Source organism: Oculina patagonica, chromosome 13 (genome assembly GCF_052425735.1).
Source record: "Oculina patagonica isolate OP01 chromosome 13, crgOcupat, whole genome shotgun sequence".
Taxonomy (NCBI): Eukaryota; Metazoa; Cnidaria; class Anthozoa; order Scleractinia; family Oculinidae; genus Oculina; species Oculina patagonica.
The window spans coordinates 36,138,005-36,164,629 of record NC_135770.1 but is presented as its reverse complement, the minus strand read 5'-3'; the positions used below and the strand labels follow the sequence as shown (position 1 = coordinate 36,164,629).

The 26,625-nt window shown below is 40.8% G+C and overlaps 1 protein-coding gene across 1 annotated transcript; it reads left to right on the top strand.

The window, feature by feature from the left end:
• Positions 1 to 688: 688 nt before the first annotated feature.
• On the top strand, positions 689 to 25,982 carry LOC144635777 (uncharacterized). The gene is given in 23 exon segments (XM_078494863.1): positions 689 to 835; positions 2,774 to 2,939; positions 3,869 to 3,972; positions 4,562 to 4,639; positions 5,067 to 5,154; positions 5,584 to 5,681; positions 6,117 to 6,216; positions 6,531 to 6,654; positions 7,529 to 7,587; positions 7,668 to 7,795; positions 8,270 to 8,308; positions 8,894 to 8,949; positions 9,435 to 9,533; positions 10,420 to 10,534; positions 11,436 to 11,540; positions 12,065 to 12,116; positions 12,668 to 12,771; positions 13,520 to 14,321; positions 14,883 to 14,957; positions 15,115 to 18,980; positions 18,982 to 24,288; positions 25,030 to 25,114; positions 25,469 to 25,982. Coding segments are annotated over 22 exon segments (11,754 nt in total). The 5' UTR covers positions 689 to 835; positions 2,774 to 2,923; the 3' UTR covers positions 25,723 to 25,982.
• Positions 25,983 to 26,625: the final 643 nt, after the last annotated feature.

Sequence of the window (26,625 nt, the reverse complement as noted above, 5' to 3'; positions counted from 1 at the left end):
TTTTTTAAGTTCTTTTTTTTATCCTACCGACCCAAAATTAGGAAACGCATTTGACAGTTAACGGAGAAGAAAAGGGGACGGCCCTATCAGTTAAAAAAAATACTGTGCAGGGCCCGACCACAGCAAGCGTTTGAATAGCGGGGCTCAACTATAGGTCGGCAATAACAGCGCATATTGTATCTTTATCTCGTTGTCAATTTTGTTGTTACCCGTTTTGCGGGTAAACCTGCAGAACACTGATTATCAGTTATAAACTTTGTTATTAAAATAGCTACAAAACCAGCACAGAATTTCCAAGTTATCCACCCGCGTTTGGCCTTCGCAGTTACAGACGGTGGTTTGTTTTTAACATAACTGCCATAACAGATACGACCGCAGCTCAGAGAAAGTCCAAAATCGCAAGAGACCTTTCAATACGATCACCAGAAAGTTGGTTATTCACCGTGAAACAATCAAAAATAGCATCAAGCCCATTTTAAAACATTAATTGAAAGCGCCGAGATCGAGAAATTGGGAATTACTCATCGTATCGCTTGCTGCTAACCGAGTGTGACCCGACACTTAGAGTGAAGTCAAAATAATAATTCAAAATAAGTGAGCCATAGAACACATACGCCACATGCCGGATATTCACTGACTTTTTATTTAACTCCATTTAATTATTTATTATTTGTTTCCCTGCGCGTTTGGCTGGTCTCAGCTAGAGTTGAGTGTGGTTTCTCGCGTGGAGGCAATGTTTTGATCATTTGACGGCGAGAAAGGTTTAATCTTTTAATCCAGTGAATTAACAGATACACTTGAAGAAACGGTGGAAAGGATTCTCGTTAAGAAAGCGGTGAGTAGAGTTGTAAATGTTCTTTGGGTCATTGGTTCAGAAAAACCTTTCAAAGAAACCTTTCACTGTTTTACTGATCAGTCGGGTAAAACGTTCTTAAAAGCCCCTTGAAAGCAAAATACAATGGTAGTTTGAGTGAAAGCAAGCGGGACGTTTAAGTATAGACGAAAAGTTTATATCGAACACTGGACCCAAAATTGCGAATGTAGGGAATTTTGCTCCATAGAACAAATCAAGAGAAGACATGTATTTTTGACGTTCGCAATCACAAAGGCTCTGTCGCAAGTATTTGCTGTTTAAAATTTAATGCTCGCTACCAAACAAAGGCTTTAAATAACTTTTTAAAGAACGAATACTCTTGCGATCTTTGTAGTTTTCTACGTATGGGAAACTAAATGTTTGCCATGCACTTACGCAAGATAAATCCAGTTTTCTTTTCCCCTTATAAAGAATTCCGTTAATGACAAATATAGCACCTTTCAAACGTAAGGTAAACAAATTGATCAAGACAAGAAAACGTGTTTGGTGGTAAAAACGGGTACTCGGATAAGCGTAGCGGTGAAAAATACAATCAACGAATCGCTTTTACACTGACAATTACACAACAATGGCAGAGTTGGTACACATTTTTGAATTCCTAGGAACATTGGCGTGAAACACACAAGTGTGAATAAGCAAATGGGTATTTGTTAATGCAGCCAACTGCATCGAAATGTTAATTCTCCCTTCTGATTCTAATACGTTTTTCTAATGTTTGTAATGAGAGTTTGATGGCACATCAGGTCAATGCCACCTGCCAATAAGCTGTTTTTTTGTTTTTGATTAAAGGATTGCAGAAATTATTTCGGACATTTTACCTCTTATGGAATTCTTTAGTGCGGTGAAAAGGGCGAAATTTTCGCGTTATTTAATTTTGGAGAATATTTATAGCCATTTTCTTGGTATAACATTTCTTAACAAACAAACAACCTTCTTTTCTTTCTTGACCTTTCTTTTACTTTTTAAATTTTCGTAATTAAAAAAAAACTTTACGAATTAAACCCGAAAAATTGATGTTGCGTAAATGTCATTTCATAAGGTAGACATACAAATAGAATGGTTTAAGAAGTACCTAACTTTGCTCCTGTTATAATGATTATTCCAGAAATTAGAACGACAAAATTCTATCTACTGTTGTGTGTGACAGAGATTGAAAGAGAGAGTTAAGTTCCTGCCTTTTGGTATTCGCTACGGAGAGAAAGTACCAGAGCTTAGGATAAATTCCAGTTTGTCCAAATCATTCGTAACTACTATTTTCAAAACTATTCCGGAATAACTACATTACGTAAATTACATTAATGTAGTCGGAGCGACTACATTACTTGCAAAAATTTTTAATTTCGGACAAAAAAGTGTTCATAAATAAAACCGTCCGAAATTTTTAAGCGTCCGAAATTTTATACAGTACAGTCATAGTTAATGGAGCGAGACATTAACTATGTTACAGTTTAACGGTTTAGGTTCACAGCCGGCGGGCAAACAAACCCGATGATACAAGGAAGGGATTTGAGATGACAGAAATAGTGGCCACTTCGAGCTTCAAAGATGTTAGTTTCCTTTATAGAGCGATCTACAGTTGAGACAAAGCCCGAGATACCTAACGGTTTGATATTTGTATTATTTTCGCGATGAAGTATCTGTAAAACCTTGAGGATACAGTCACAGATGTTGTTGCAATCTAATTCGTGCTTTGTAGGCATAAATTTACTTAAGCTATGTTTCAGCAAAGTGACCGAAATTTTTTTCAGAAACTTGTCCAAAATGAGATAAAAAGTGTCCGAAATAAAACGTCCGAAATTATCACATCCGAAATTTTTGCAAGTAATGTATGCTGTTGAGAACATTCACCGCTAAGCACTGTTTACAAGCTTTAATTTCCAGCCTTGCACTTTATAACAGGTACCTTAAAAGACAACTTGTCATCATGTAAGATTAGAGAAATGGCGAATCCGCTTAACAGCCATCTTCAACAAATACGAAACCCAGGCCCCTGGACGTGAGCAATGATACGTGATTTGGAGTTGAAGGAACAAAGGATAAACAGCGGATATGAGCAAGGGAAAAGGTTTGTATGAGGATCATGCTGCAGTCCTGTACAAAACTGTTTTTAGGCACTTCTGATAAACACTGACAATTGATGATAAGCATTTCACTATTAATCGTTAGCAGTTTATATAAAAGGTCTTTTCTTTCAAAATCACAGAATGCAGTCAACTCTCTCTAAAACGGACATTTTCGGGACCGGCTCCAACTGTCCGTCTTGTAGAGGTGTCTGTCTTATAGAGCGTTTAGTTACAATATAATGACTGAAAAACTGCAGGGACGGGACCAACACCAGGTGTCCGTCTTTGATAGAGAGGTGTTCGTCTTATAGAGGTGTCCGTTAAGAGAGAGTTGACTGTAATATGTTACAACTGCCCCCCCCCCCCCTCCTCCTCCCTCTTTAATACTGTTTCGGCACGAAACCAGCATTGATAAAGGGGTGGGGATAAGGCACATGTTTCGTAAGAGCTTTAAAACAAAACCACACAAGTAACTCAATTCGTTTTTTATCCCACGTCGTAAACCAATTTCAATTTTTGAACTTGAGATCTGTGCAGTCAATTAGTTTTTAATTTTTTCGTATTTACACTAGAGGTCAATCTAACATTGGCCTTTACCGCGTTTAATAATTTATTCACGAGAAATATGTCAATTCCGTTGTCACGAGCATGGCACAAAGAAAAGCTCTGTGTTCCCAGCGGCAGTCGATACAAGGAGATTTGTGGAAAGCTAGTGCATTTATTTGGGCCCTGCATGCTTACCTGATAACCTCTGAACTGTTCTGATGAACTAAAATCGTAAACATCCAGGGGTTTATTGACCTTCATCAACCACGTGCTTTTCTTGTCATCCATCACCTACCGCAGTGGGTTAAATGGGCCTAAACGTGAAATGAAAAAAAAAAACGACTTTGCCTTTAAACTTCAGGTTTGCTTTCTTTTTTTAAATCAGAAGCAGGAAAAATTCAAGTTTACGTTCGAGTGCGTCCATTCACGGAGAGAGAAAAGGAGAAACGAGAAACAAATGCCATTGAGATTCATCAAGAACACTCGCTGGTAAGTTGTATCCAAAGGTGATGATATAGGTCATGCGTCATGTGACTACTGTGGAGTTTACTTACTTACTGCCCTGTACGCCATTGGCGGATTCGACGCTGAGGGCAGCAACAAAGTTTTTCCACTCATGTCTGTCACGTGCTTTCCTATCGATGTCTCCCCAGGTGAGGTTTAGGGTTGTTTACTGTGGAGTTTGGTATTTTGCCAAATAACTCGCCTTTACCTCGAGTGCATGATTCGTATTGGCACTTAAGCATGACTTCCCATAAAGTATGATTGCTGCTTACGAATGTCGAATTAGTTTCTACTCGACTTGGCTTTAAAAATTTATTCTCGCCAAACTTTTCCAAAGACTGTCGCGTAAGCCGGTTGTGGGTTTGATTTAGAAGAAACTAATCTCGTTTCCAGATCGCTAGATCTTTCCAGACGAAGCCACAAGAGTTCTAGGGACGAAATTTTAAGACGAAAAGATTCGTGTCGTGGGCATGTTGCGTGCGATTAGTTGTCTAAATAAAACTTGTTATGGCAATCATAAGAGGTAGGCTAGATAGAGGTATTCCACGCATTGTTTGATTTGTTTTATCATTAGATACGTGTTTTGGATCCAAGAAGCCGGACAAACTATTTTTTCGATGGCGTGTTTAGCCCAGAAGCAAGTAATCAAGAGGTGAGGGAGACTGGAACGACTGCTTCCTGTTTTCATAGCTATGTGTGTTCACGATGATAAGAAAGTTTGCTAGCGTGACAAAGCAAGCGTGACAAGTGTTGAATGATTATTAGTTGCGTGACAATAAAACGGTTTTTTTTACGCACACGAGACTCATTTTTCTCATCGTGCGGTTAAAACGTCTGCTTCTAAACGAAAGTAATGCAACTTGTTGTTCTGGCTGTTTATTAGCTCTTATCCCTTTTTTTCGGGTTTACCAAAGTAAACTACACGTTACAATAATCTATCTAAGTTATCTAAACGGATAGTGTGCTTAGGTAAACCTGAAAATATTTCACAACTAGTCAACACGAAGTCGAAGCGTTTCTCTACAAGGCAAACAAATCGATTGAAACAATTAAATTTACACTTTCTTTACTTTGTTTAGGTGTACCTCAAAGTTGGAAAGCCTCTCGTCTATGCCGCGCTCAATGGCTACAAAGGGACTCTTCTGACATACGGGCAAACTGGCACAGGTAATGAGTGTAACATGACGTAGTGATCGGCTAAAGGCAGTTTCGCATCTGTTTGCAGGCTAAACAACACTGAACGGTACTCTCGATTCCACAGCCTTTAATGCTTCTTTTAAAAACAAACTAAACCAATTCGACGGGAAAAGGCCACTCATTTCGTGTTAGCTGGATTTAAAATTCTAAAAACTCAAAGAAACAATCTTTCCAATCTTTTATAAGAGTACGTAACCCGCTGTCTTTCATGCCCCACATTCAGCATTGAAAACGAAAACAGAGGTTTCTTGTTTGAATCTGAGTCTATTTCCTGGAGAAATGTTTCTAAGAAAAGTGCATGCATGGCAATGAATAGTCAGGCAGTCACACCTTTTCCGAAGACATCATATAAATTGTTGTGCAACATTTTTCCATCTTCCCATCTCTTTAAACTTTCAGGTAAAACATTCACACTGCTGTCAGACGATGGTGTTACTTCACGAGTTGTCCAACACTGTTTTGAGAAAATTGACAACGATGAAATTCACACCTATAAGGTCAGTATGAAATTGTCGGTGTTTTCCTCTCTCCTTCCGCTCTGGGGTATCTCTTATTTGTATATAAGCCTCGTAAACTGAGGGAAATGTCCAGAATTCTTGCTCCTGAATATTAATAGACAATTAAATATCAGGGTCGGTCAGGGGTTTTAGGTATACGGTATCGGGGCATTTAAACTGGGTATCTTTCCTCAGGGCCTTTTTGGGTTGACTGTGTTTCCAAATTTTGGTGTTTTGCGTTTTGGGGGATTTGGGTATCCGGGTACATGCTTTTCAGGTATCTGGTATACCGCTTACCCCCTGGCCGACCCTGAAATATAATGGGGAGCTAATACTCCAATTCGCTTCTGTGTGAGATGTCTGTGTGAAATCAGATCATCTGCAGGCGTTAAAAGATATCTAGCTTATCGCCGTCATGATTTTTTTTTTGCTCAGGTCACGTGCTCGTTTTTGCAAGTCTACCAAGAAAAGGTCTACGATCTTCTGAATCCGCGTTTCATTGTGGACTTACCAGTCAGAGAACATCCGAAGAAAGGTATGCGTCTTTATTATAATAAACCATACAACGAGACCTGTTGCGACCGCCCTAAGCTAAAACTACCAAATACCAGGGCAGTTTTAGGATCAATGGTGCGCATGCTTTTAACCTACTACCTTCTAAAATAAGATCACTATGTGACTTCAACAAGTTTAAGTCACTTGCGAAGCAATTCTTCAAGCGCCAGTGAACTCAGTCTCTTTAATGTGTTGTACACTATTTCCTATTTAATACCAAAGAGTATCATATCCCGTACAAAGTTTATGCATAAGAGGAGCCAATACTGCTGCTGTTATTTCATCAAATTTCAGGAGTATACGTTGCAAACTTGACCCAGCACGAGGTGAAAAGCGCCGGAGATGTGTTCGCGCTCTTGGAAATTGGAAAGCAACATCTCGTTATCGCGGAAACCAAAATGGTCAGACATTCCAGCAGGTACAAAATTTTGCAGCCCTATTTTTTCCGTAGCAAGCTGATCTCTCTTTTTAAGCGTACTCCTTCCTCTGCGCGAGGGCTAGGGACGTCTGAGATTGGACCCAAAAAATTCCAATCTGATGACGTAGCTCTACATAGATCCGCCTCTGATTGACTGCTGCTCGGTTTGAATATTTCGCGCACAACTTACAACCAATCAGCTACACTCTGTACAGCTATGGCATCATCAGGCAGCTGTCTTAATTTGGGGTGGAAGAGAGTTGAGCACGTAGGGTGGCGTCAAAATAATGATTGTTCAATATCTCGTTTTACCCCCCTCCCCTCCCGCCCCCCCCCCCCCCGGCCCCCATACAAAAAAAAAACCCCCCCGAAAAATTAAAAAACTCCCCCTATTACGGACTCTCGTTAGTACGGACACTAAACGACGCCCCGAGCGTGTCCGCTTTAACGAGAGTTGACTGTAGTGGGAAGCTCGGTGGCCTAATAGCGTGCTGGCCTCCGGATCAAGCAATCCAGGTTCGAGCCCTGGCAAGCTGGGATCATTGTGTTGTGTTCTTGGGGAAGACACTTCACTCTCCCAGTACTTCTCCTCACCCAGGTGTGGCATGGGTACCAGCGAATTTAATGCTAAGGAAAAACCCTGCGATAGACTAGCATCGCATCCAGGGGGAGTAGAATTGCTCCTAGTTGCTTCATGCTATTGAAACCGGGTTAAGCTCTGGCCTGATGGGTCACTAGACTCGAACACAGACTTAACATATTATCTCGTTAGCTGTGTGAATCTTGTCATTTAACCAGAGTGGAGCCACATTTCCTCAGCCATTCAGCAAACTAACATAAACGCTATTTGTTTCAATTTTCCTTTTCTCGACAGATCTCATTCCATTATGCAGCTGATTATTGAAAGAAGACTAAAAGCACATATTGCCAATGGTAAGGAAAAAAATGTATGCTGTTTCCATTGAACATCGGTCAGAAACAACACGACTGTTACAAACGCTATTTTATTTCAGAAAAACCACCGAGCCAGGGTGCGACGACCGTGACTCACGAGGCTGTTCAAGAATCAATCATGGCGGTGGACGAAACAATTAACAACCTCATAAAAGAACTGAAACAAGAGAGGAAAAGCCATCATAAGGTGTGTGATTGAATCTTAACTCCTCCTTGACTTTTGAACCAAAGCCTAACGGGCAGGCAGTGAAAATGAGGCAGCTGATCTAATGATTTGTAGTATAATAGACTCCGGATCGAGCGGTCCGGGACTCCGGATTCGAGCTCTGCCTGGGTCGTTGTGTTCACTTATGTCCAGGATTGAACTTAAGTATTTTTTAATAAAACAAACCAAGTTCTGTCTAATATGAAGTAACTATAAAAATGTCAAATAACACAGTCAAACATGAAGTACTTGGTGAACATTTATTAATGAGGACACTTTTGATGTCTGTCAGGAACGTGCATCTTATAGTTCAATCCTGGACATATCTAGATTTCCGTCGAACGCCCTGCGCAGAGGGCGATCTGGGCACCAGATTATCATGAAGTAACAGTATGGCTGGACACTCGTTTGTCGAAAGCACTAATTGTTTATTTTAATTTCCTTTTACAACGTTAGCGTGAACGTGAATGTTTAAAAGAGTTGATGGAAAAAGAGGTGAGTTTGTGGTAAAAAGAGCAACAGTGGGTAGTTCAAACCCTGTGTAGATTTTTGTCTTAAAGAAGACGATCGGATCTAGACCTCTAACACCAGTTAACTGTGCATCCATCCTTTGCCCCCTTTCCCTCTCCCCACCTCCTCCCCCCCCCCCCCCCCCACCCGCCACCGGAAAATGAACGATAACAGAGGAGTATTGACACAGATTTCTTAGCGGTAGATACCACACACGAAAATACGGCTTGTTTTAAGAAAGGAAGGGTGTCTCAATTTCAAATCTCGTCAGCTAGATAAAAGAAACTGTTTAATGCATTGTTTTGTTCTTCTAACAAGACAGTAAAACTAAGTGAAAAAGTACCTCAAAAAATGTTCCCCTGCTCATAAAGGTCTTAGCTTACCATCGTAGAAGCAGTGAAGGAGTTTATTAATAACTGAAATTTTAGAGGGAGGTTTCGGCCTGTAAGAGAATGAGAAAATAAGCGGGAATTTAAAGTGAAGCTAAGAACAAGCACCACGATTTCTACGAGCTTTTCACTGCTGAATATTGCAATTTTCGTTTACCTGGCATTTTTATTTCTATTGCAGCTAAACAACGGGAACAACTTTGAGGGTGATCTCATTGTGAAAGGCAAAATCAACTTGTAAGTAGTGAATTTCTAGTGAAAACTGATTGTAAGAAATCGAGACTGAATCCAGTTTGTTCAGATGTCAGGTTGCAACTTGAAAACACACGTGGAAAAAAACTTATTTTAGTTACCGAGCTTGGATCTTTCCTGAAGTTTCCTAAGGGCATTCGCAAACCAATTTCCAAGCAATCTCGTTCAGATTACGGTCAAACTGATGGGTTAACATGAAAATCCAATTTCTCTGTTTGTCATTTTTAATCTCGCTTTCCTTGTCAATTTTAATACACTTAACATTGGATCAGTCTTTGGAGATACAGCCACCATTGCAATCCCCTAAAAATAATCGGGAATAAGAGGGGAGGGGGCGGTTGTAAAAATAGGTTCTTACTCGCGGGTTTTTACTTATGTCATCATCTCCTTTCCTCGACAGATTTTAAACATTGGTACACTCTGGGGACTATTTGTTCAAGCAAGTTCTCATTTCACTGGTTTGTTTGCAGGTGTGATTTAGCTGGAAGTGAGCGGTTGACTAAAACCAAAGCTGAAGGAGTGCGTCTAACAGAGGCAAAGTATTTAAACACGTCGTTACTCGAGCTTGGGTAGGTAAAGAAGTTAACGAATTATTTATTGACTACAGGCGCATGCTTGCTTTTGGCAAATACGTACATTAATTAACGAGGCGCTGCTGGTAGTTCATCTTTCCGCTACAAAGCCTTTTCTGTAAAATTATTCGTGGGATTTTCCTCATGTTCATTTATTAGGGGGTTAAAGCAAGCTAAAACGGCAACGGCGCTGAGCAAAAGATTTATTAAGAAATACATTAGATCTGGAAGTGCGTTATAAATTTTTGTCGTTGGTCTTGTCCCTGCCTTTTGTGAGTATTTTCTGTACTAAACTCCTTAGTAGATGGGCACCTCTCTAGACGGACAGTTGGAGCCAGTCCCGCCGTTTTAGAGGGTCGCCTGTACATTTCTTTGCTGTCCTCTGCAAAACAACAAAGTAAAATGATCAAATTCTACCCTTAATATGGTGAGAACGTGAACCACAGCAGCGAAGTTTTCAAGTTTCTATTTGGAATTGAACGCTGTCTTAACAGATTCAGCTGAAGATAGTTCTGACACCGAAAGAAGGACTGAATTGATCTCTATTGATCGCAAGATTCCTATGTAAAAAAAATTCACTCTTTAATCGACGTTGTCCTTGGCGTCGCCGTCGTGGCTGCATTAACTCCCTCACACTGAAATAACCACTAATCCTTCTATGAACACATTTACATCTACATTTTGTTAGGTCGGTAAAAAAATCTTAAGATATCACACCAACCGTTAAAAATAAAAATAGAATGTTAAAAATTACAATAAATAAAAATGTTAAAAACTAAATAAAACTAATACAATAAAAATTAAAACTGTTAACTAACTTAGATCACATAGTACGAATAAATACAAATTACTTTGGTAACCCATTTTCACCGTTACTCTTCAGGAATGTGATCCACGCCCTTGCACGCGGACACAAGCGTCACGTGCCATACAGGAACTCTACTCTCACCAGGCTCCTACAAGACTGCCTTGGCGACAATGGCAAAACTAATTTCATCGTAAGAATTTCCTTTTTTTCGTAATTCGTAATCATCTTTTCGGTGTAGAGAAACAGTGCTTTCCTCAAAATAAAATTGTCGATCAACATTAATGGTGACAAGAGCATCTAGAATTCGTACTCGCGTATGGTTTCAAGATTTTGCGTTTTTAGACTTTTTACAGAGTTGGACCTTTTTTGAGTTAAGATTTACACAGCGAAAATTGAAACGCACAGCTTACTAAAACAAGGAAATATAAAATGATAGCTAGGCAAACACGTTGTTCCCATGCAGTTCATCATTCATTTTATCGCGAGATTTAAATTTTTGAACCCAAATTTGGCCCAATGTAATTATGCAGACAAGCTCGAGTCCTCATCTGCTGGAAATGATACGAACTGAATGCCCAACGTCTGGATTAAGCAGGTGCCGAGTACTTGAGCCAGTGATTGCTGTGAAGTCAGTGTTTTTACTGTGCACACCACATTTTCCTTTTAGAAAGTACCCACCCTGGAAAGTGTTTTTGAATTTCTCTGTTTTCGGTGATCGAAAGCGCCGAAATAGTGTGGACACAAAGAAAACACGCATTAAAAAGTATGCGTTACTTGAAAAAAAAAGCATAAATGTAAACAGGGCCTGAGAAATAGGCCTCTTCCTTTAGATAATGAGTTTAGACTATAAAATTTATGGTACTGGAATTTATATCCTTATCTCATATCTTTTAAACTGTTAGGATGAACATATCAGATATATTGTGAAAGCGTTTATTTAAAAAAAAAAAAAATATTTGAAAGAGGAGCTATCGCCTTGGTCACACGACGTTTTCTGTTAAAAGAAGGCGAGAGCTTCTGTTTTCCTGTTTTACATCCTCTCTTGGTTTGACCGAAAATTAATTTCGTTTATTGAAACATTATTTCCGCAGATTTGCATAGCGCCTTCCCTTGGCGAGGTCAACGAGACAAAATGCAGTTTGAACTTCGGTCTACGAGCCATGAGAATAACGAACGTTGCACGACTTAATGTTGAGGTAAATACGGACATAAAAATCACTACTTTGAGTCTAGCCTGAATTTCAGACACCTTCGTCCCACTCTCGGGAGTTGGCGCCGGGCCAGAGGGGATGTCTGAAATTCACGCACTTTGAGTTTCCTATTGAATTTATTTGTTGGGGGGTACTTAGAGAAGTTAGAGAGGTACTTCTAGTAATAGATAGAAGAGGTTATTGGATAGCGCAGTCTTAACAGAGTGAGGAACACATATCAACATCCCATGTAAGCGTTCAGCTTGACTGAAAAATATTAAGAGAACGTTACGAAAAGCATTGCTGTTTGCCTGTAACTTTTCCTTTTGGCCAGAGTCGGCTGTGTGATAACAAGTAGCGAAAGGAACACTGACCTCAAGCGAACCCAATATTTTGTTGGAGACTACAATGGAGTTTTCCAGGAGGTATCGCAAAGTCGTGCAAAAGCCTTCTTTAAAGTGCTCAGGAGGTCGCAATTTTCAAAGCAACGTTTTCTTTTGCTTATTCTTATTACGTAATATGTTCAACAGGTGGACTATAAAGTATTGGCTGAAAGGTTAGCAAAGAAACTTGAGGACCAAGGTAAGAGAAGCCATCATTTAGCAGCATATACAACGACAACATTAATTTAAGCTTCAATGATAATAATTGAAAATGTTTGCCCATAGAACTCTACTATTCTGCATGGGAACATGTATGTTTCGTAATTAGGGCTTTCCCCTTACAGAACTTGCAGTTGGCGCAAAGCCTTTATGATTATACGTGCCCATTATAGAATGACACACCTTTCATAGTTATAACGTTGGCCTCCAGAACGAGAGGTCTGGGATGTAGCCTTTGGTGAGGTCATTGTAGTGTGTTTTTATTTAAGCAAAAGATAATTACCTTTCAGTTTCTCTGTGATCTCTATTCAGAAAAATAAATGCATGTCATATCGGCGAATTGTTGGGGGACCTTGGGGTGAGCTAATCAAACGCTCCGTGCAGCAATACTCCTAGTCGCTTTATGCTACAAAAACCGCAGCTGCATTTGAGTACTGGCGTCGATGAGCCACTAGCCTCTGAAAAAGCTTCAGTTATTAATACCTCACACTTTTAAAGTAAAATTAAACGGTATGTGAAATGTGTTTGCAGATATGAAATACAAGTTCGAGAAACTGGAATACCTCAGAGAAATACAACGTCTGAAGTCCGCGATTAGCTGTTATCAGGAGAGTGAGAACTTTGCAGGGAAAGATGTAAGTTTTCCATTCATTATTTACTATCACAAAACAGCAGCGAATAAAGCGGGATCAAACGAGAACTAAATAGGATGTATGATCAAACTCTTGCTCTTGGGTTTCATGCCTCTTACTTGCAAACCCTGCTTTAATATTGGCGACGAGAGTTTTTTCACGTTTGCTAAACAAATAATGTCAAGTCTTGCGTATGGTCCGCTCGTTTGGGTCGGGTAGCAGCTCTGGGGAAAACACCCAAAAAAAAAAAACCAAAACAAGAGGAAAAAACAAACTCACCAAAAAAGATTTGCAAAACAGCACTTATTCCCCCACTGCAAGGCCTCAAATGAATGTTATAGCTTGCTACCCATCGAGAGAACAATAGAACAAACAAAAGGAACAATGCACCTAGCCCCCTTTAAGTCCTTAAAGAACCAGTAGAATTACAAGTTTATGAGAGATGCTGAACTACTGGCTCGTTTGACCACGCGTTGATGATCAGAGTCGATCAGAGTACAGAAACTCTCCACTCTCGTCCAGACTCTTACCACTCATTAACTTTCTTTGACTAGCCTTCTCGTTTCGTTCTGGTTCAAATAACCGCCCTTGAATGAACTTACAAGTACAGTGGTGGATCTAGGGAAGGGCTCCTCTCCCTTCTTTTGATAAAAAAGTAATGATGGGTCGAAAATTTTTTTTATTTAGGTACATTTGCAACGCACTTTATCGTTTTGATGCGTTATGAGTTTTATTCTTTGTTTTTCCGTAGCACGAGAAATTAGTGACAGTGATTGCTAACCTTTCTAAAAGCGTCCAGCGAGAAAAGGAGGAGAAGAACAACCTTCAAACAGAGCTGGTGTGCCTCAAGAAACAGGTGTCTCAGCCAATAGGAACCAGCGCTCCTGATGTCGAGGCTGTTTTACTGGCTGAACTCATGTCTATGGAGCTGCTAGCAAATCTGCAAAACCCGAACGTAGCAAAGGGCGTTCTTTCAGATAGCACTTTACCAGCCAAGGTCAAAAGTCACCTCGCATTAGCGGACACTCAGGAAACGCTTCTAAACAACGCCGGGTGCTTCTTACAGCTATTAGACTTACATCTTGACACTGAGCTGGATGCCAACGGAAGAAAGCTTGCAGCATCCGAGGCCAAAGAATACCTGCAATTTAATTTCTCCAGGGCAGGCTCAGTGGAATTGTTTTCCAAAGACTGCTCCATCAAAATTTCCCCCAGGGGTGTCCCCCAAGAACCGTGCCTTAGCCTACCCATGTACAATGCAGGTACGGATGAGAATGCCTCTGGACTAGCAGGAGGAGTGCGCAGAATGCTGGGTAAACTCATGGGTAGAGAGAGTAAGGACAGAACGTCAGTGTCGCCTGGTACTCAGCCCAGCAGCCGCGCATGCTCTACTCCCACCAGTGACGTGAAGTCTCGAGCACGTGACCACGACGAAGCTATGATTAAGACCAAGGCGCTGTTAGCACAGTTGACCAGCTCCAAGGAGAAAGTGGAGCAACAAGTGCTTAGTTTGCTATCGACACTGTTTGACGAACAAATAACCAAGGGCGAAGGTTGGTGAAGACTAACATTTGAAGACTCTTTTAAAAGCACGTACCTATTTCCTGGGTAGTTTATAATTAACAAACGGACTACGAACCGAGGTTTCTTTAGGAGAATATAATACAATAATCGACGAGACGCAACCGAGTTGTCTATTGCTCATAGAATACGAGTGTGAGAAGTGTAACTGGGGACAGTATAAAGGAAAGCAGCTACACCTCGTTTACTTTTCGCTCATAGAAAACTCGGGCTCGTAGTCTAATTGCTAGTTAATAAACCAGTCTACGTCAAGGAGTTGAAAACGAACAAGATTCGCGGGTTTGAGGATACACCACAATTAATCCCTACGACAACGTTTATTAGTTAGCTACCTGACAAGCTGCCAGCCTTATCCGTACAATCTTCTGTTATTAGTCTGATTAGTTGCCGCTAACAACTTTGCTACTTCTACTGAGCTTTTCTGGCCAATGCCGAACTAACCCCAAACGTCGTGTATTCTATAGCTAGTTAATCGGCCAATATATTTCTGACAAAAATGAACTTTTCTGACATGGATTCTTTACAACCATCAGGACAAAGTCCACAGTGGAACGAGTTGGGAAAAAAGCTGACCAAGCTAATCATGTTCCGAAGAAACAATATGCCCGGTAAGTAAGACATAGGACCACAAAAATATAATATGTTCTACTTCATCAGCTTATGAGAAGTTTTAATGTTTGGTTCTGGAATATTAAAGCATAATTTTGAGGGCTGTCGAAAAAACAACACGACCTCATCACATAGCTGTTAAAAATTATTTTATAGGTTTAAGTGAAGCAGATTTGTGGGCTAACTCCGAAGACTTGAATACAATTCTGGAGAACTGTCTTCGCTTTGTCATCATTGATAAAGCTCTACTGGCTTGTCTGTTGGTGATAGAGCTCTTGGATCTAAGACAAGTGTGTGGAACATTTGAAGACAGAAGAAAGCCTCCGAGTAAGAGTATTCCAGAGAAAAGCACCACGCAGGAAAATCTTCCACAAAGCATTTCTTCTCCAAATAAATCGCAGGATGAGAAGTCAAACGTGAAGGGAAACGGCAAATCGCCCACTGCCAGTGGAAGCAAGAAAATTGTCTCCAACAGCCAAGATAATGGATTGAGCTCGCCACAAGGTTCCTTATCCCCAAGACGAGAGAAGCTAAAGCATCTCAAACACACCAAAACAGAACTGGAAAGAGAAATCTCTGATGTGCATGAAGACACGACAACCCTTGAAACAGAGCTGTTCTCGACCATGGAAGAGAAAACGAAGGTTGAAGAAGAATTGTACGGAATGAAACACCACGTGACAAAACTCAGATCTGAGTTGTTCCATCTAAAGCTCGAAAAATCCAACTTAGAAAGTGACGTCAAAAAATCTAAAAGCCAAGACAACTTACAGGAAAGTACCGATTTGGATGGGTCAAAGCCCTCTTTTGAGTCGCCTAAAGAGCCACATAGAGGATATCCTGAGCTCTCTGACGTTATGGAAGCTTCGCACGAAAGTAATGACAGCGAAAACAGTTCGCAAATGTCCGATGGAAATGAAACCAGAGAGGCGTTCTTAAAAACGTGTATGGAAAATATCTCAAAAATTTACACGCTTATGCCGAACCCTGATGAAGAAGTAGCGAGTGAGGACGAACTTTCTGATGATCAAGAACCGACACTTTCAGACGCGAACATTGACGACAGTGATGAAGAGATCATTATAACAAAACTTGCCCGAAGTCTTCGTTCACCTTGCACAAGCCCAGCGAAAGAAAAGTCCTTTCAAGCGTCATCGCCAAACAAGGGTGGAAAAAAGCAAACTGCTGTTAGCATGGGGAACGATGCACCTGAAGACCTTGGAGGCAAGTCGAAAGAGGCGCTAGTAAAACAAATACAAGAACTCAAGAGGAAGCTACACAAAGCTGAACAAGAGTTAGTTGAAGCTCGAGAAGCCAACGAAGATTTGGAAGAAGAGCTTGATCACAAAAAGGGGCAGTTAGCAGAGGCCCAGGAAACCATAACCAGCCTGGAAAATCAAAATGTCGAAGAGAAGGAAACCTGCGAACAAGTGCGACAACAATACTTTAACGTCAAAACTCAAAACGAAATACTCGAAGGAAAGATAAAGGCTTTAAGATCGGAAATAGAAAGAGTGTTAAGAGATTGCAATACTACTAATGCTGCTGGCAAAACTACTGAAAGTCCGCGAAGAGATAACCCACCGCCATCACCAACAAAGACAAGAGCAAAATCTCCATTAAGGTCACCGGCAAAAGGAAAGGTTCCTAAAATTGACCTGCGAACTCCTCCACCAAAACAGCTTACTTCAAATGAGATGGAATTTATTGCTCTTATTGAAGAGAACGCAGAGATGAAGGTAAAACTGGGGAAAGCCACACAAGAGAAAGCTCGTCTGGAAAAGTCACAGAAACTTGTGGAGGAAAAGTCCTCTAAGATGAAAGCTGCTCTTCAAACAAGCGAGGATGCGTGCAGTCGATTCAAACAAGAGATAGCAGAACTGACGAAACAAAAGGTCAGACTAACGGGTGAAGTTACTGATTTACGCAATAACAACTCGAATATGGCAGAGGAGCTTCAAAAATATCGGGAAAAATCAACGCGTCTCGAGAAAGATATTGAAGCAATCGCTTATATGAGCACCAGACTCGAAAAGAACAACAAAATGCTGGAAATGGAGATATCGAAGATGGAATCTGAGTTGAGCACTTGGAAAGGCAAACAGGAATCATTGTCTCATGAATGTCAACGACTTGACCAAGAAAATCAGCTGGTAAGAATGGAAAGGGAAACAGCACTACTTGAGCTAGGAACCATCAAAAAAGAAAAGAGCCAGCTGCTAGAGCAAAGGTTTTCAATGGATGAGGAAAAGGTAAGAAAAGAGAAAGAGCTAAAGGACAGCGAGGAACGATTCCATGAGCTGGAATCCGAAGTGTCTGAGCAGAAACGACTCAACTCAAATTTACAAAAAGAGCTAGCGGGTATGGCAGAATATCAAGAAGCGTTAGAAAACGAATACTCCAAAGCGAAAACCGAGGAAGACAAACTTAAGCAAGAATTGGCTAGGGTTAGCTCTCGGTTAATGGAAGTTGAAACAGAACTTTCCCTTGCTACACAGAACGCCCGTGACGAGGTGGCTAGTGCTGGATATCCGCGAAAGCACGAGTTGAACCCGAGAGGGAAATCGTTCACTGGAACACCTAGTAAAAAGTTTTACACCATAACCCACACTAGCGAAGACGAAATTGCTGACACGTCTTCTTCCATTGCGGAATCCCCTGCAGATGAAAGCAAACAGGTGGAACACGAAAACCAGCTTCTTAAACTTGAGAATAATTATCTCCAACAGCAGTTAGCGGAGAGCGAACACGTCCTTGCGATGTACAGACAAGACCTGGAAAGTGCTCATGATCTTATAGACAAACTACAAGCTAAGGCCAAGATATTTGCCGGTGACAATACGAAGACTGTGCCTACCGAGGAGGATTGCAAAACGCCTTCAGACAAAGACGACACCGTTCAAGAAATTGGAGATTGCTCAGAAAATGCAAATGACGAGTACAAGTTACTCGTAGAAAAGCACGCTGAATTGACCAGAGAATACGAAATCCTACGACAACAATACCAAGAAGCAGTCACTGAGAAGGAAAAAGGAGCAGACACAGCGATGACTGAAAATCAAGCTTTGAAGAAAGAAGACCTGTTTATCGATGACAAAACCAACAGGGAAATTTCAAGCAAACAGCAAGATTTCGCACACCTACAAAGGACCTTGGAGAAGCGAATAAAAGAATTGGAAGCTGTCAATTCGAAATTCAAAATTACCGAAGAAGACCTATCACAAACCCAACAGACCAAAAACGAATTGCTGAAGTCACTGGAAGATGCTAAACGAGTACACATGGCGCTGGAAGAAACAATAAGCGAATTGGAAAGCGAGAAGAAAGACTCGAAGTCAGCGCAAAGGTCTTTGGAAGACCAAATAACTCGTTTGAAGGACGAGAATGAAAAGTCAAGAGCTGAAATAATAGAATTGACCAGAGGTCATCCACCAATGCTGCAGCAAACTGCGAAAGATCCTGAACTTGGAAAAAGTGGCGACAATGAAACCAAGATGCACAAACTTGAAGAAGATCTACTGAAAGTTATAAGCGAAAAACTAAAGCTTGAATTTGAATTAAGAAGTGCCAACAACGACTGCGAGAGACTCAAAAGCGACCTTCATCAGAGCGAATCCGAAAGGAATTTGTTAAATACTCAACTTAATGACAACATTGAGCGAGCTGCCAACTTAGAGATACGACTGATGGAGATGAGATGTTCATGTGAGACTATCAAAGATGAGATTAATACACTCAAAAATCAGAAAAGGCAAGAAAGTTTCCACCTTCATGAGGCAAGTGTTTGTAAAGAGATATTAGAAAAACGACTGGAGGATGCACTCAAAGAAAATAACGTTTTACATCACGAGCTCGAGACCATGCGGGAAGAAAGAAAGGAAACGCTTAAGAAAATTGCTAAATTAGAAAAAGAAAAAGACCAGCTTTCGAAGGAAATAGATGAAGCCAGAAAACAGATTCATAAAGAGGACGTTGAGAAGGCAAAGGCGAGTTCCGATGGAATGAGCGAAAAAGAAACTGAAGGAGCCTAGCGAGACAATGAAACTGGACGGCCTTCAAGAGTTGGAGGAATACAAAAAGTTGCACAAAGAAGACCAAGAGCAACTAATTATCCTGCGAGAGGAATTTGCAACAATTACCGAAGATCATAACCAAATAAAAGCGGAATTAGATGAGATAATTAGTGTAAAAGAAAATCTCGAAAAGCAGGTGGAAAATATGAAAAATACGACAATGGTTAATAGAGACCAGTTAGTTTCGGAGTTTGAGCGACAACCTGCAGAAGAGGAAGAAACCAACGTCCAAGATGACGAAAGAGTCACATTTGATACACTGGAGATCGAAAAACAGACAAAATTACTCGAAAAAGAGAAAGGACTGTTGGAGAAAGAGCTCACAAGGGTTCAAGACGAATGCAACAAGCTCAAGGAGAAACTCGAGGTTATTAAACAAGCATCAGAAAAGGCACACACACAAGAAGAGCAAAGAAAAGAGTTAGAGGAAAAGCAAGTACAGTTAGAGGCAGAACTTAAAAGGCTTCGCGAACTGAACCAAAAACTCGAGCACGAATGTGAGGGTTCAAATAAACTAATACAGGAGCTAGAAATAAAGACCAAGGCTTTGGAAAGTTTACAGAAAGAGCTTCACTGCTTCCACGAAGAAAATGACCGCCTTACCCAGGAGGTTGACATTATTCAACACACAAGTAAAGCCATGACTGATCACCAGTTAAACAAGGAATCGCTCGAAACAGAGAAATCTTTGCTGAAGCAAGAACTTCAAACTGTGCAAGACCACAACAGGGAACTTCAAGAGAGGGTAGAAGACATGAGTGAGAAACTTATGAAAGTTAACGAGGAACAGGAGAAAATCATTTCAACGGAGAAAAGAAATGCCGCCTCGTTACAAAATGAGATTGACAAGTTTCGAGCCATGCACGAACACCTGGAGAGTGAGCTGGCAACAACTCAAGGAAAGGTTACAGATCTGGAGAGTGCGAATGACTCTTTAAAGAAAGAAAACAAAGCTTTAAAGGGTAGAATAAATAATGAGGCGCAACGGAGGAAAGATGGCCATAGGAAGGCACCCAGTTTAGAAAACAAATCGAAGACGAAGTCAACACACGAACAAAGTGGGCCAAAGGAAAGTAAAGAAGTTCCTACAACAGAGGGTGAAAAAGATAATGGGAGTGAGATAAATTTACGACAGAAAGTTGAACAACTTGAAAACGAAAAGGTTCAACTGGAAAATGAACTTAATTATCTAAGGAAAGTCGACGTCGATGATTACGCTGCTGTTCAAATTGGCCAAGGTGTTTCTATTGCAACACAAACGACTGACGACCCTCCACCAGAAAACAAACTACTGTGCGAGTTGGAAAACACTACACCGACTACCAGCCGCGACCAAGGAACAAACACGGAATCAGAAAGTGAAAAAGAGAGGGCTCCCTTGACAGAGGACGTCAAGTCAGGTTTCTCTGTTATGGCAAAAGAGAACCTGTTGCTGGAGAAGAAGGCGTCACACTTCGCCAGAGCGCAAATGCAGCTAGAGCAGTCTCTTTCCAAAGCACTGAGAGAAAATGCGACTTTGAAGAGTAAAGTAAGCGAAGCAGAAAACGTCCTAGGGATTCTTCGGGAGAGGGTGCATGAACTGGAGAAGAAGACGCCAACTTTAATGCAGGTCGTAGACTTGAAGAAAAGTGTCATGATATCCGACAGCGAGAGCGATTCTGAGGAAAGGGAACTAGCAGTCGAAGATCACAAGAAAGAAAGCCAAAATGACGATAGTGTGAATAAGAGTACAGATCAACCAGACGCAGAGGACGAGAACACGTCGACGAATGACAGTGAGGGCTGTTCGTTGAACCCAACCCAATCAGATGTTGATCAGTTGAGAAGCGAACTTGAGAAACTAACGAAAGAACTGGAATGTCTCAAAAGCCAAAAGGAAATGGTTGAGAGTGACTTGAAGCAGAAAAACGACGAGTTGGAATCCCAAATTGAAACAGAGGAAAATTCCAACAGGCAAGAACAAGAAAATTCACTTCTGAAGCAAGAAAGAAAGAGTTTACTTGAAGAATTGGAAGCGGCAACAAATCAAAGAAACTCTGTAGAAAGTGATCTCAGACAAAATAAGGAGTCTTGCCAGAAACAAGAACAGGAAATGAAACTCTTACTTTCATCTTACAGCCAAGAAAAGGAAAGTTTGCTAAAAGAACTGGAAAATACCAAGTCGGACTGCCGTAAAGCGAAAGAGAAACTTCGAGAACTACAGCAGGTCGAGTCTGACTTTGAAGATATCCGAAAGAAGAGTACAGAAGCAGAAAAACTGATCACTGAGCTCGAAAAGGATCTGCTTTGCCAAACGGAAATGAAAAACGAGATAAGACGAGAGCTACAGAGCTGCCAGAACCAGCTCCAGGAAATCGAACACCTGCAGACACAGTTACGTACTTGCCAAACGGAGAACGACGACTTGCACGTAATAAACAACCAGCTAAATGAAGAGATTAAAAAATGGAAAGATGAGAATAACAATTTAACAGGTGAACTGAAAAACGCCAAGCTTCAATTGCGATCGATGGAGAAGCAGAAGAAACAAGCCATGAATCGGAATTTAAAAATGAAAAATCTTCAAGATCAAAGTGTCCAAACCGAATCAGCTATTAATCATACAGTTCAAGTAAATGCTGAACGTGTCGAAGACGAGTCGACACAAACAGATGTAAAGGTGTCAAGCGACACGGATGTTTGTGGAGAAACCAGTAAAACGGAAAGTGAAAAAACCTTTCCACAACCCTGTGAGGCAGAAACAGGGTCTCAAAAAACAGATCAAGATGGAGATGACGGGTATGTTGCACTAGAAGCCCCAGACATCTCACACACCAACAATGTAGAGCTTGAGGTTACTGAAAGAAACAGCTTTAGGAGAGCTCCTATTCCAATAATTGTGGTGAGCCATGTTGATGATATTGACACGAGTAACACTGAAAGAACAGCCACATTAAATCTTTGTATAGAAGACTTCGAAATCGACTCGCCAAACGACCAGAGCACTCCTGATGAAGAAAACGAACATAGCTCGTCTCCCACCAATAAAGAAAACGCCAAAGCTATTCTTAATGGTGTCAACGAGCCACCACTGCAAGAAGATGAAAGGCCTGTGGGAATGTCTGTGTGTCAACAAGGGCAAGGTATGGAAAGCGAAGGGAAGGAATCCCAGGAAGAATCAGTGACAAAGATTGATCCAGAATCGGATAGTGAGAAAACCACCTTGGATGGCACAAACCAGACTAGCTTAAAAAACCCCAATGAGAACCATTTAGATAATGAGCCTGAAGATATGCTGAAAGATGTGGAATTGCAGAAGATACCTTTACAGCAGGAGGAGCTGTCGTGTAAAAGTCAGAGAAAAGACCGATCCGACAATACACAGAACGATACTCAAAGTATAAGTGCCAGACGTGAATTAGAGTGGACAATCTCTAGTTTAAAGTCTGAGTTGCAACAGCGTGCGGAAGAAAACGAGAAAGGCCAACATGAAATTAGCTTGTTGGTGGAAAAACAGTTGTCTATGAAAAGGGAAATCACCTCTTTGCTAAGTGAATGCGAATCACTCAGAGCAAAAGTGACGATACTGCAAACACAAAACGAAGCCGTTTTAAAAGAACAGATTCTTAATGATGAGGAAAACGAGGAGCTCCAGCAAAACTTGCAAGATCTACTTGAAGAAAAGAATTCAATAGAGGAAGCTAAGAAAAAACTTGAAGGCGAGAAAGCAAGACTCGAGATCGAGTTGTCAGACGCGATAGAAACAAGAGAAGCGGTGGAGGGAGAACTACTTCGCTTCAGGTCTGAAAACGGCAACGTTTCAAGACACAGAATGGAGGGACAGCTACATGATATTAGCGAAAGATACGCCAAGTTAGAAACGGTACTATCGTGCGTTCTTGATGAGAATTCAAAAATGACTGCAGAGGTTTCGGCCTTACGTGCTGAAAACAGTATGCTGAAGAGTTTCAAGATCATGGAAATAACTGACAACTGTACTCAATTCTCACCGAGAACAACAGAAGATGAAAGTGATGGAGAAGGAACGCAATCTGCGAAGAGAAGAAAATTTTGCACCAAGACCACTGTCTCTATTGCACAACGTTTGCCTCTTGGTGAAGGTCCAACCAATCATCTACCATTGACCAATTCCACTCAATCCACACAACCAAGCCAAGTCCAACAGGACGATGTAGGAGCAACAGCCGATGAACTTCCGGAAGCTCCAACTCCGGATGCGCAAGCCAAAAGTGAACCTCTGGTTGCCACTCCAACGAATGAAGATGGAGTTGTAAAAGCAAGTCTTGAAGCAAAAGGTGTTGCAACTCTTTCACCGCAGGCTAATTTCGAGAGAAAAGTTGCCGAAAACTCCGAGAAGGACGCTGCGTCTGTGGTTAAAGGACTGGGCAAAAAGCAACGAAGAAAGACGTTTAAGGAGAAGTCCAGCTCACACCAAAAATATGACATACCTGATGATGCCGCAAAGGTGGAATCGGATGACAACGACTCGAGTATGGAGGTCCACACAAGCAGCTCTTTAGTTTCCGTCACAGATCTCGATATAAGCATCTCGTCTGATCAAATCTCCTCAGAGGATAGCTCCATAGTGGGTCCAGAGATAAGAGTACTCCAAAGGATGCAGAAAGAACTCGCAGAGACAAAGTGCAGCAATGTCCTAGTTAAAAACGAGTTGTCCATTATAAGGAAGCACAACTCAGAGCTTCAGAACCAAGTGCAGAAGTTACTCAGCAGAAACAATCACCTTAAGACGAAAATGTGCGATAGGGTATTGACCGTGAAAAGGATGGAGAAAGAAGTGTCTAATATCAAAGATGAGAATAACAGGTTACAAGAGCAGGCACTGATCCTGCAAGACGAAATGGCACGAATCGAGAAGGAAAAGGCCAAATTTGAACGCAATATGTCATCAACGAAATCAGAAAACAAAAGGCTCAAATCTGATTTGTCGAACATCAAAGCAGAGAGCTACAGAACAATGAAAGAACTAGTGAACTTACAGAGCGATAATAGGCGATTGCAACTAGAAATTGAGAGGTTAAGAGATGAGTGTCACAGCCTCAAAGGAAATTATAGTGACCAGTCTGTCTCACTGGAGTTGTCACCATGGGGATCAATGTCCCCCGGGGATAGGACCACGTCACGGAGGAGTTTACAGGAAAGACCGGTTAAACCAGAAGCATCGTACCTGCAACAGAGAGCTGCGAGCGATTTAACGTTTGGTCAGCATCAAAGGCCAACTGAACATGCGCAAAGTCAGGTAAGTGAAAATATCTTTTACCGTTGAAAGAGCCATCTCGCAAATGATTAGCAAAGATATCTTAGAAAGATACACTTACCTGATTTACAAGATTTACGTTAAGTTTTCTACCAGACTAAGTCTCGAAACTGAGTCGCCATATCCTACAAAGGAAATGCCGCATAAATCCCTCACAGCTTCCTAGAACCAGTTAAAAACACTTCTCAGATATAATTAACCCATGTTGTTGTGGATGGAACTCGTCCCCACGTAACGTTTCCAACTTACGGCTTAACTCTTTCATATTGCTTACTATAAATTTAGACATTCACTAGTGATATAAAAGCCGTGACCAGAGCAACGGTCAAATAACCACCTTAGTGCGTAGGCCATTTTGGAGCTGCATTATGCGTGTAGAGCAATTCTGCTTCGACTGAGCTGCCTGAGAATGAGCAAGTCAAACTAAGAAAGAACAAAAGGCACACTGAGGTGAAAAACATGGCGATACAACGCATGGTGGAAAAGAAAATTGATAGTTATGACATAACGTTTCTTAACCATCAACATCCTCAGAAGTGACCGTTAGCCAAAGTGCAGTTCTTAATCATTCTGTTCCTTAAAAGGTACCCCCCCCCCCCTTCACTTTACATTTAATTTTGTTTTTTATTTGGCTAACGGTCACTTCTAGAGACGTGCATGTTGTTGAAGCATACTAGTGTTGACGAGGTGAGACAAACCCGGTCTAAATTTATTTGATCGTAGGAGTTATCACCTCTGAATCTTTCCGAAGAGCTCCAAAAACAAAATACTGATGGAGGCGAATATGGCAAAAGATCGACTGGATCAGGTAAGTTACCGTTACTGAAATGTTATGTCAATACCAAAGAAAAACCGATTAGTTTTATGGTGTTGTCGATTTGTGTTCAAAACGTTGCCTTACATCACCAAATTTTTCTTGTTCTGAGCTCTGTTGATGATCCCTATTCGAGGGTGTTATCATCATCACACTCATCGTCATCATCAATTCTCGTCGCGCCGGTTGGCGTATAAGGCTGTGGGTGTTATAACGTCTCTTTGAAAAAATCGTTTGTGACGGTCCCACTGGGTGGGTAATTGACAAGTCATCCATGCGTCTTCGAAGGTTTTGTTTAAAATACCACTACAACACATTAAGCGAAGTGACTATTATTTCTCAAAACAGCAGACTCAGTCAGCAGTGAAGAGAGATCAAGGCTAACAGAACCTGTGTCGAGGCGAGGAAGCCAGCTGTCCTTCACGAGTGAAGCTAGTCATCCTGGTGAAGCCAATAATCGAGAAGAAAATGAACACAACAGCGAAAACGCTGAAGAAGAACACGACCAGGAGGAACAAGGGGCAAAAGGGAAGAGCAAGAAAAAGATCAAAACGATTTTAAGGAAATTACAGCACAGCAAAAAGAGTAAATCGTCAAAATAGTAATGCATGTTGAACAAGCATTTCGTTTTGTTTAGACGCTGAGGCATGCTCTTACGAGAACTTTTCCTCTTGATTTCAAAAGGATTTTGTAAATACACATATAGTGGGAAAAACGTCTTTACCAGTTTGTTTTTAATAAGGTGAAACGAGCTAAACACGTAAAAAGAAAACTTGCACTTGCAAACTATTTCAGTATTTTAGAGACAATGCTTAAAATAAGCAGATAAAGAAGCCTTTGTTAAGAATTCGGCTTAACCTGGCTATATAAAATGAATTTCAAAAAAAAAAAAAAAAAAAAACAAAAAAAACTATATTTTTCGTTAATTTTAACTGGATCGTACAATAACCTACACCGTACCTATGTACTAAGATAAATAGAATGAAATGGTTTCCCTTTTTTCGCAAAATGAAAAAGTGTAAGGATTAACTGCCGACACAATCCACAGTTAATGTAAGGGACTAAATGCAGAAAAGATGGAAAGCCAACAAGAAAAGTTTATTTTAATATCATAAAATGTATGTAATAACTTATAACACTTTTTGTTCTAAAAAGACAATGCTCTGCTTAACACGTTTCATCTTAACTCAAAGTTATTGAAATGTATTCAAGCACTGTAAATAAACAAATAAAACCAAAAAATTACGACCTGAAAAGTAATGCAACAGAACAGGTTTCCTCTTTTGCTTTGTTACAGCATGGGTGAACACGGCTCTCTTCGCCCGCTAAACTCCTCAAAACACGCCTGCGATTCAATCGGAAAATTCCAAATCGGTGATACAAAGTGGATTAGCTCTACAGAGACCCGTGAAGTGTCTTTGATTAGTTGTTAGTCATTTCTGAATTCTTGTGCGCAAGTAAAAAACACAAAAACTCCGAAAAGCCCGTGGGGACGAGCCAATAAA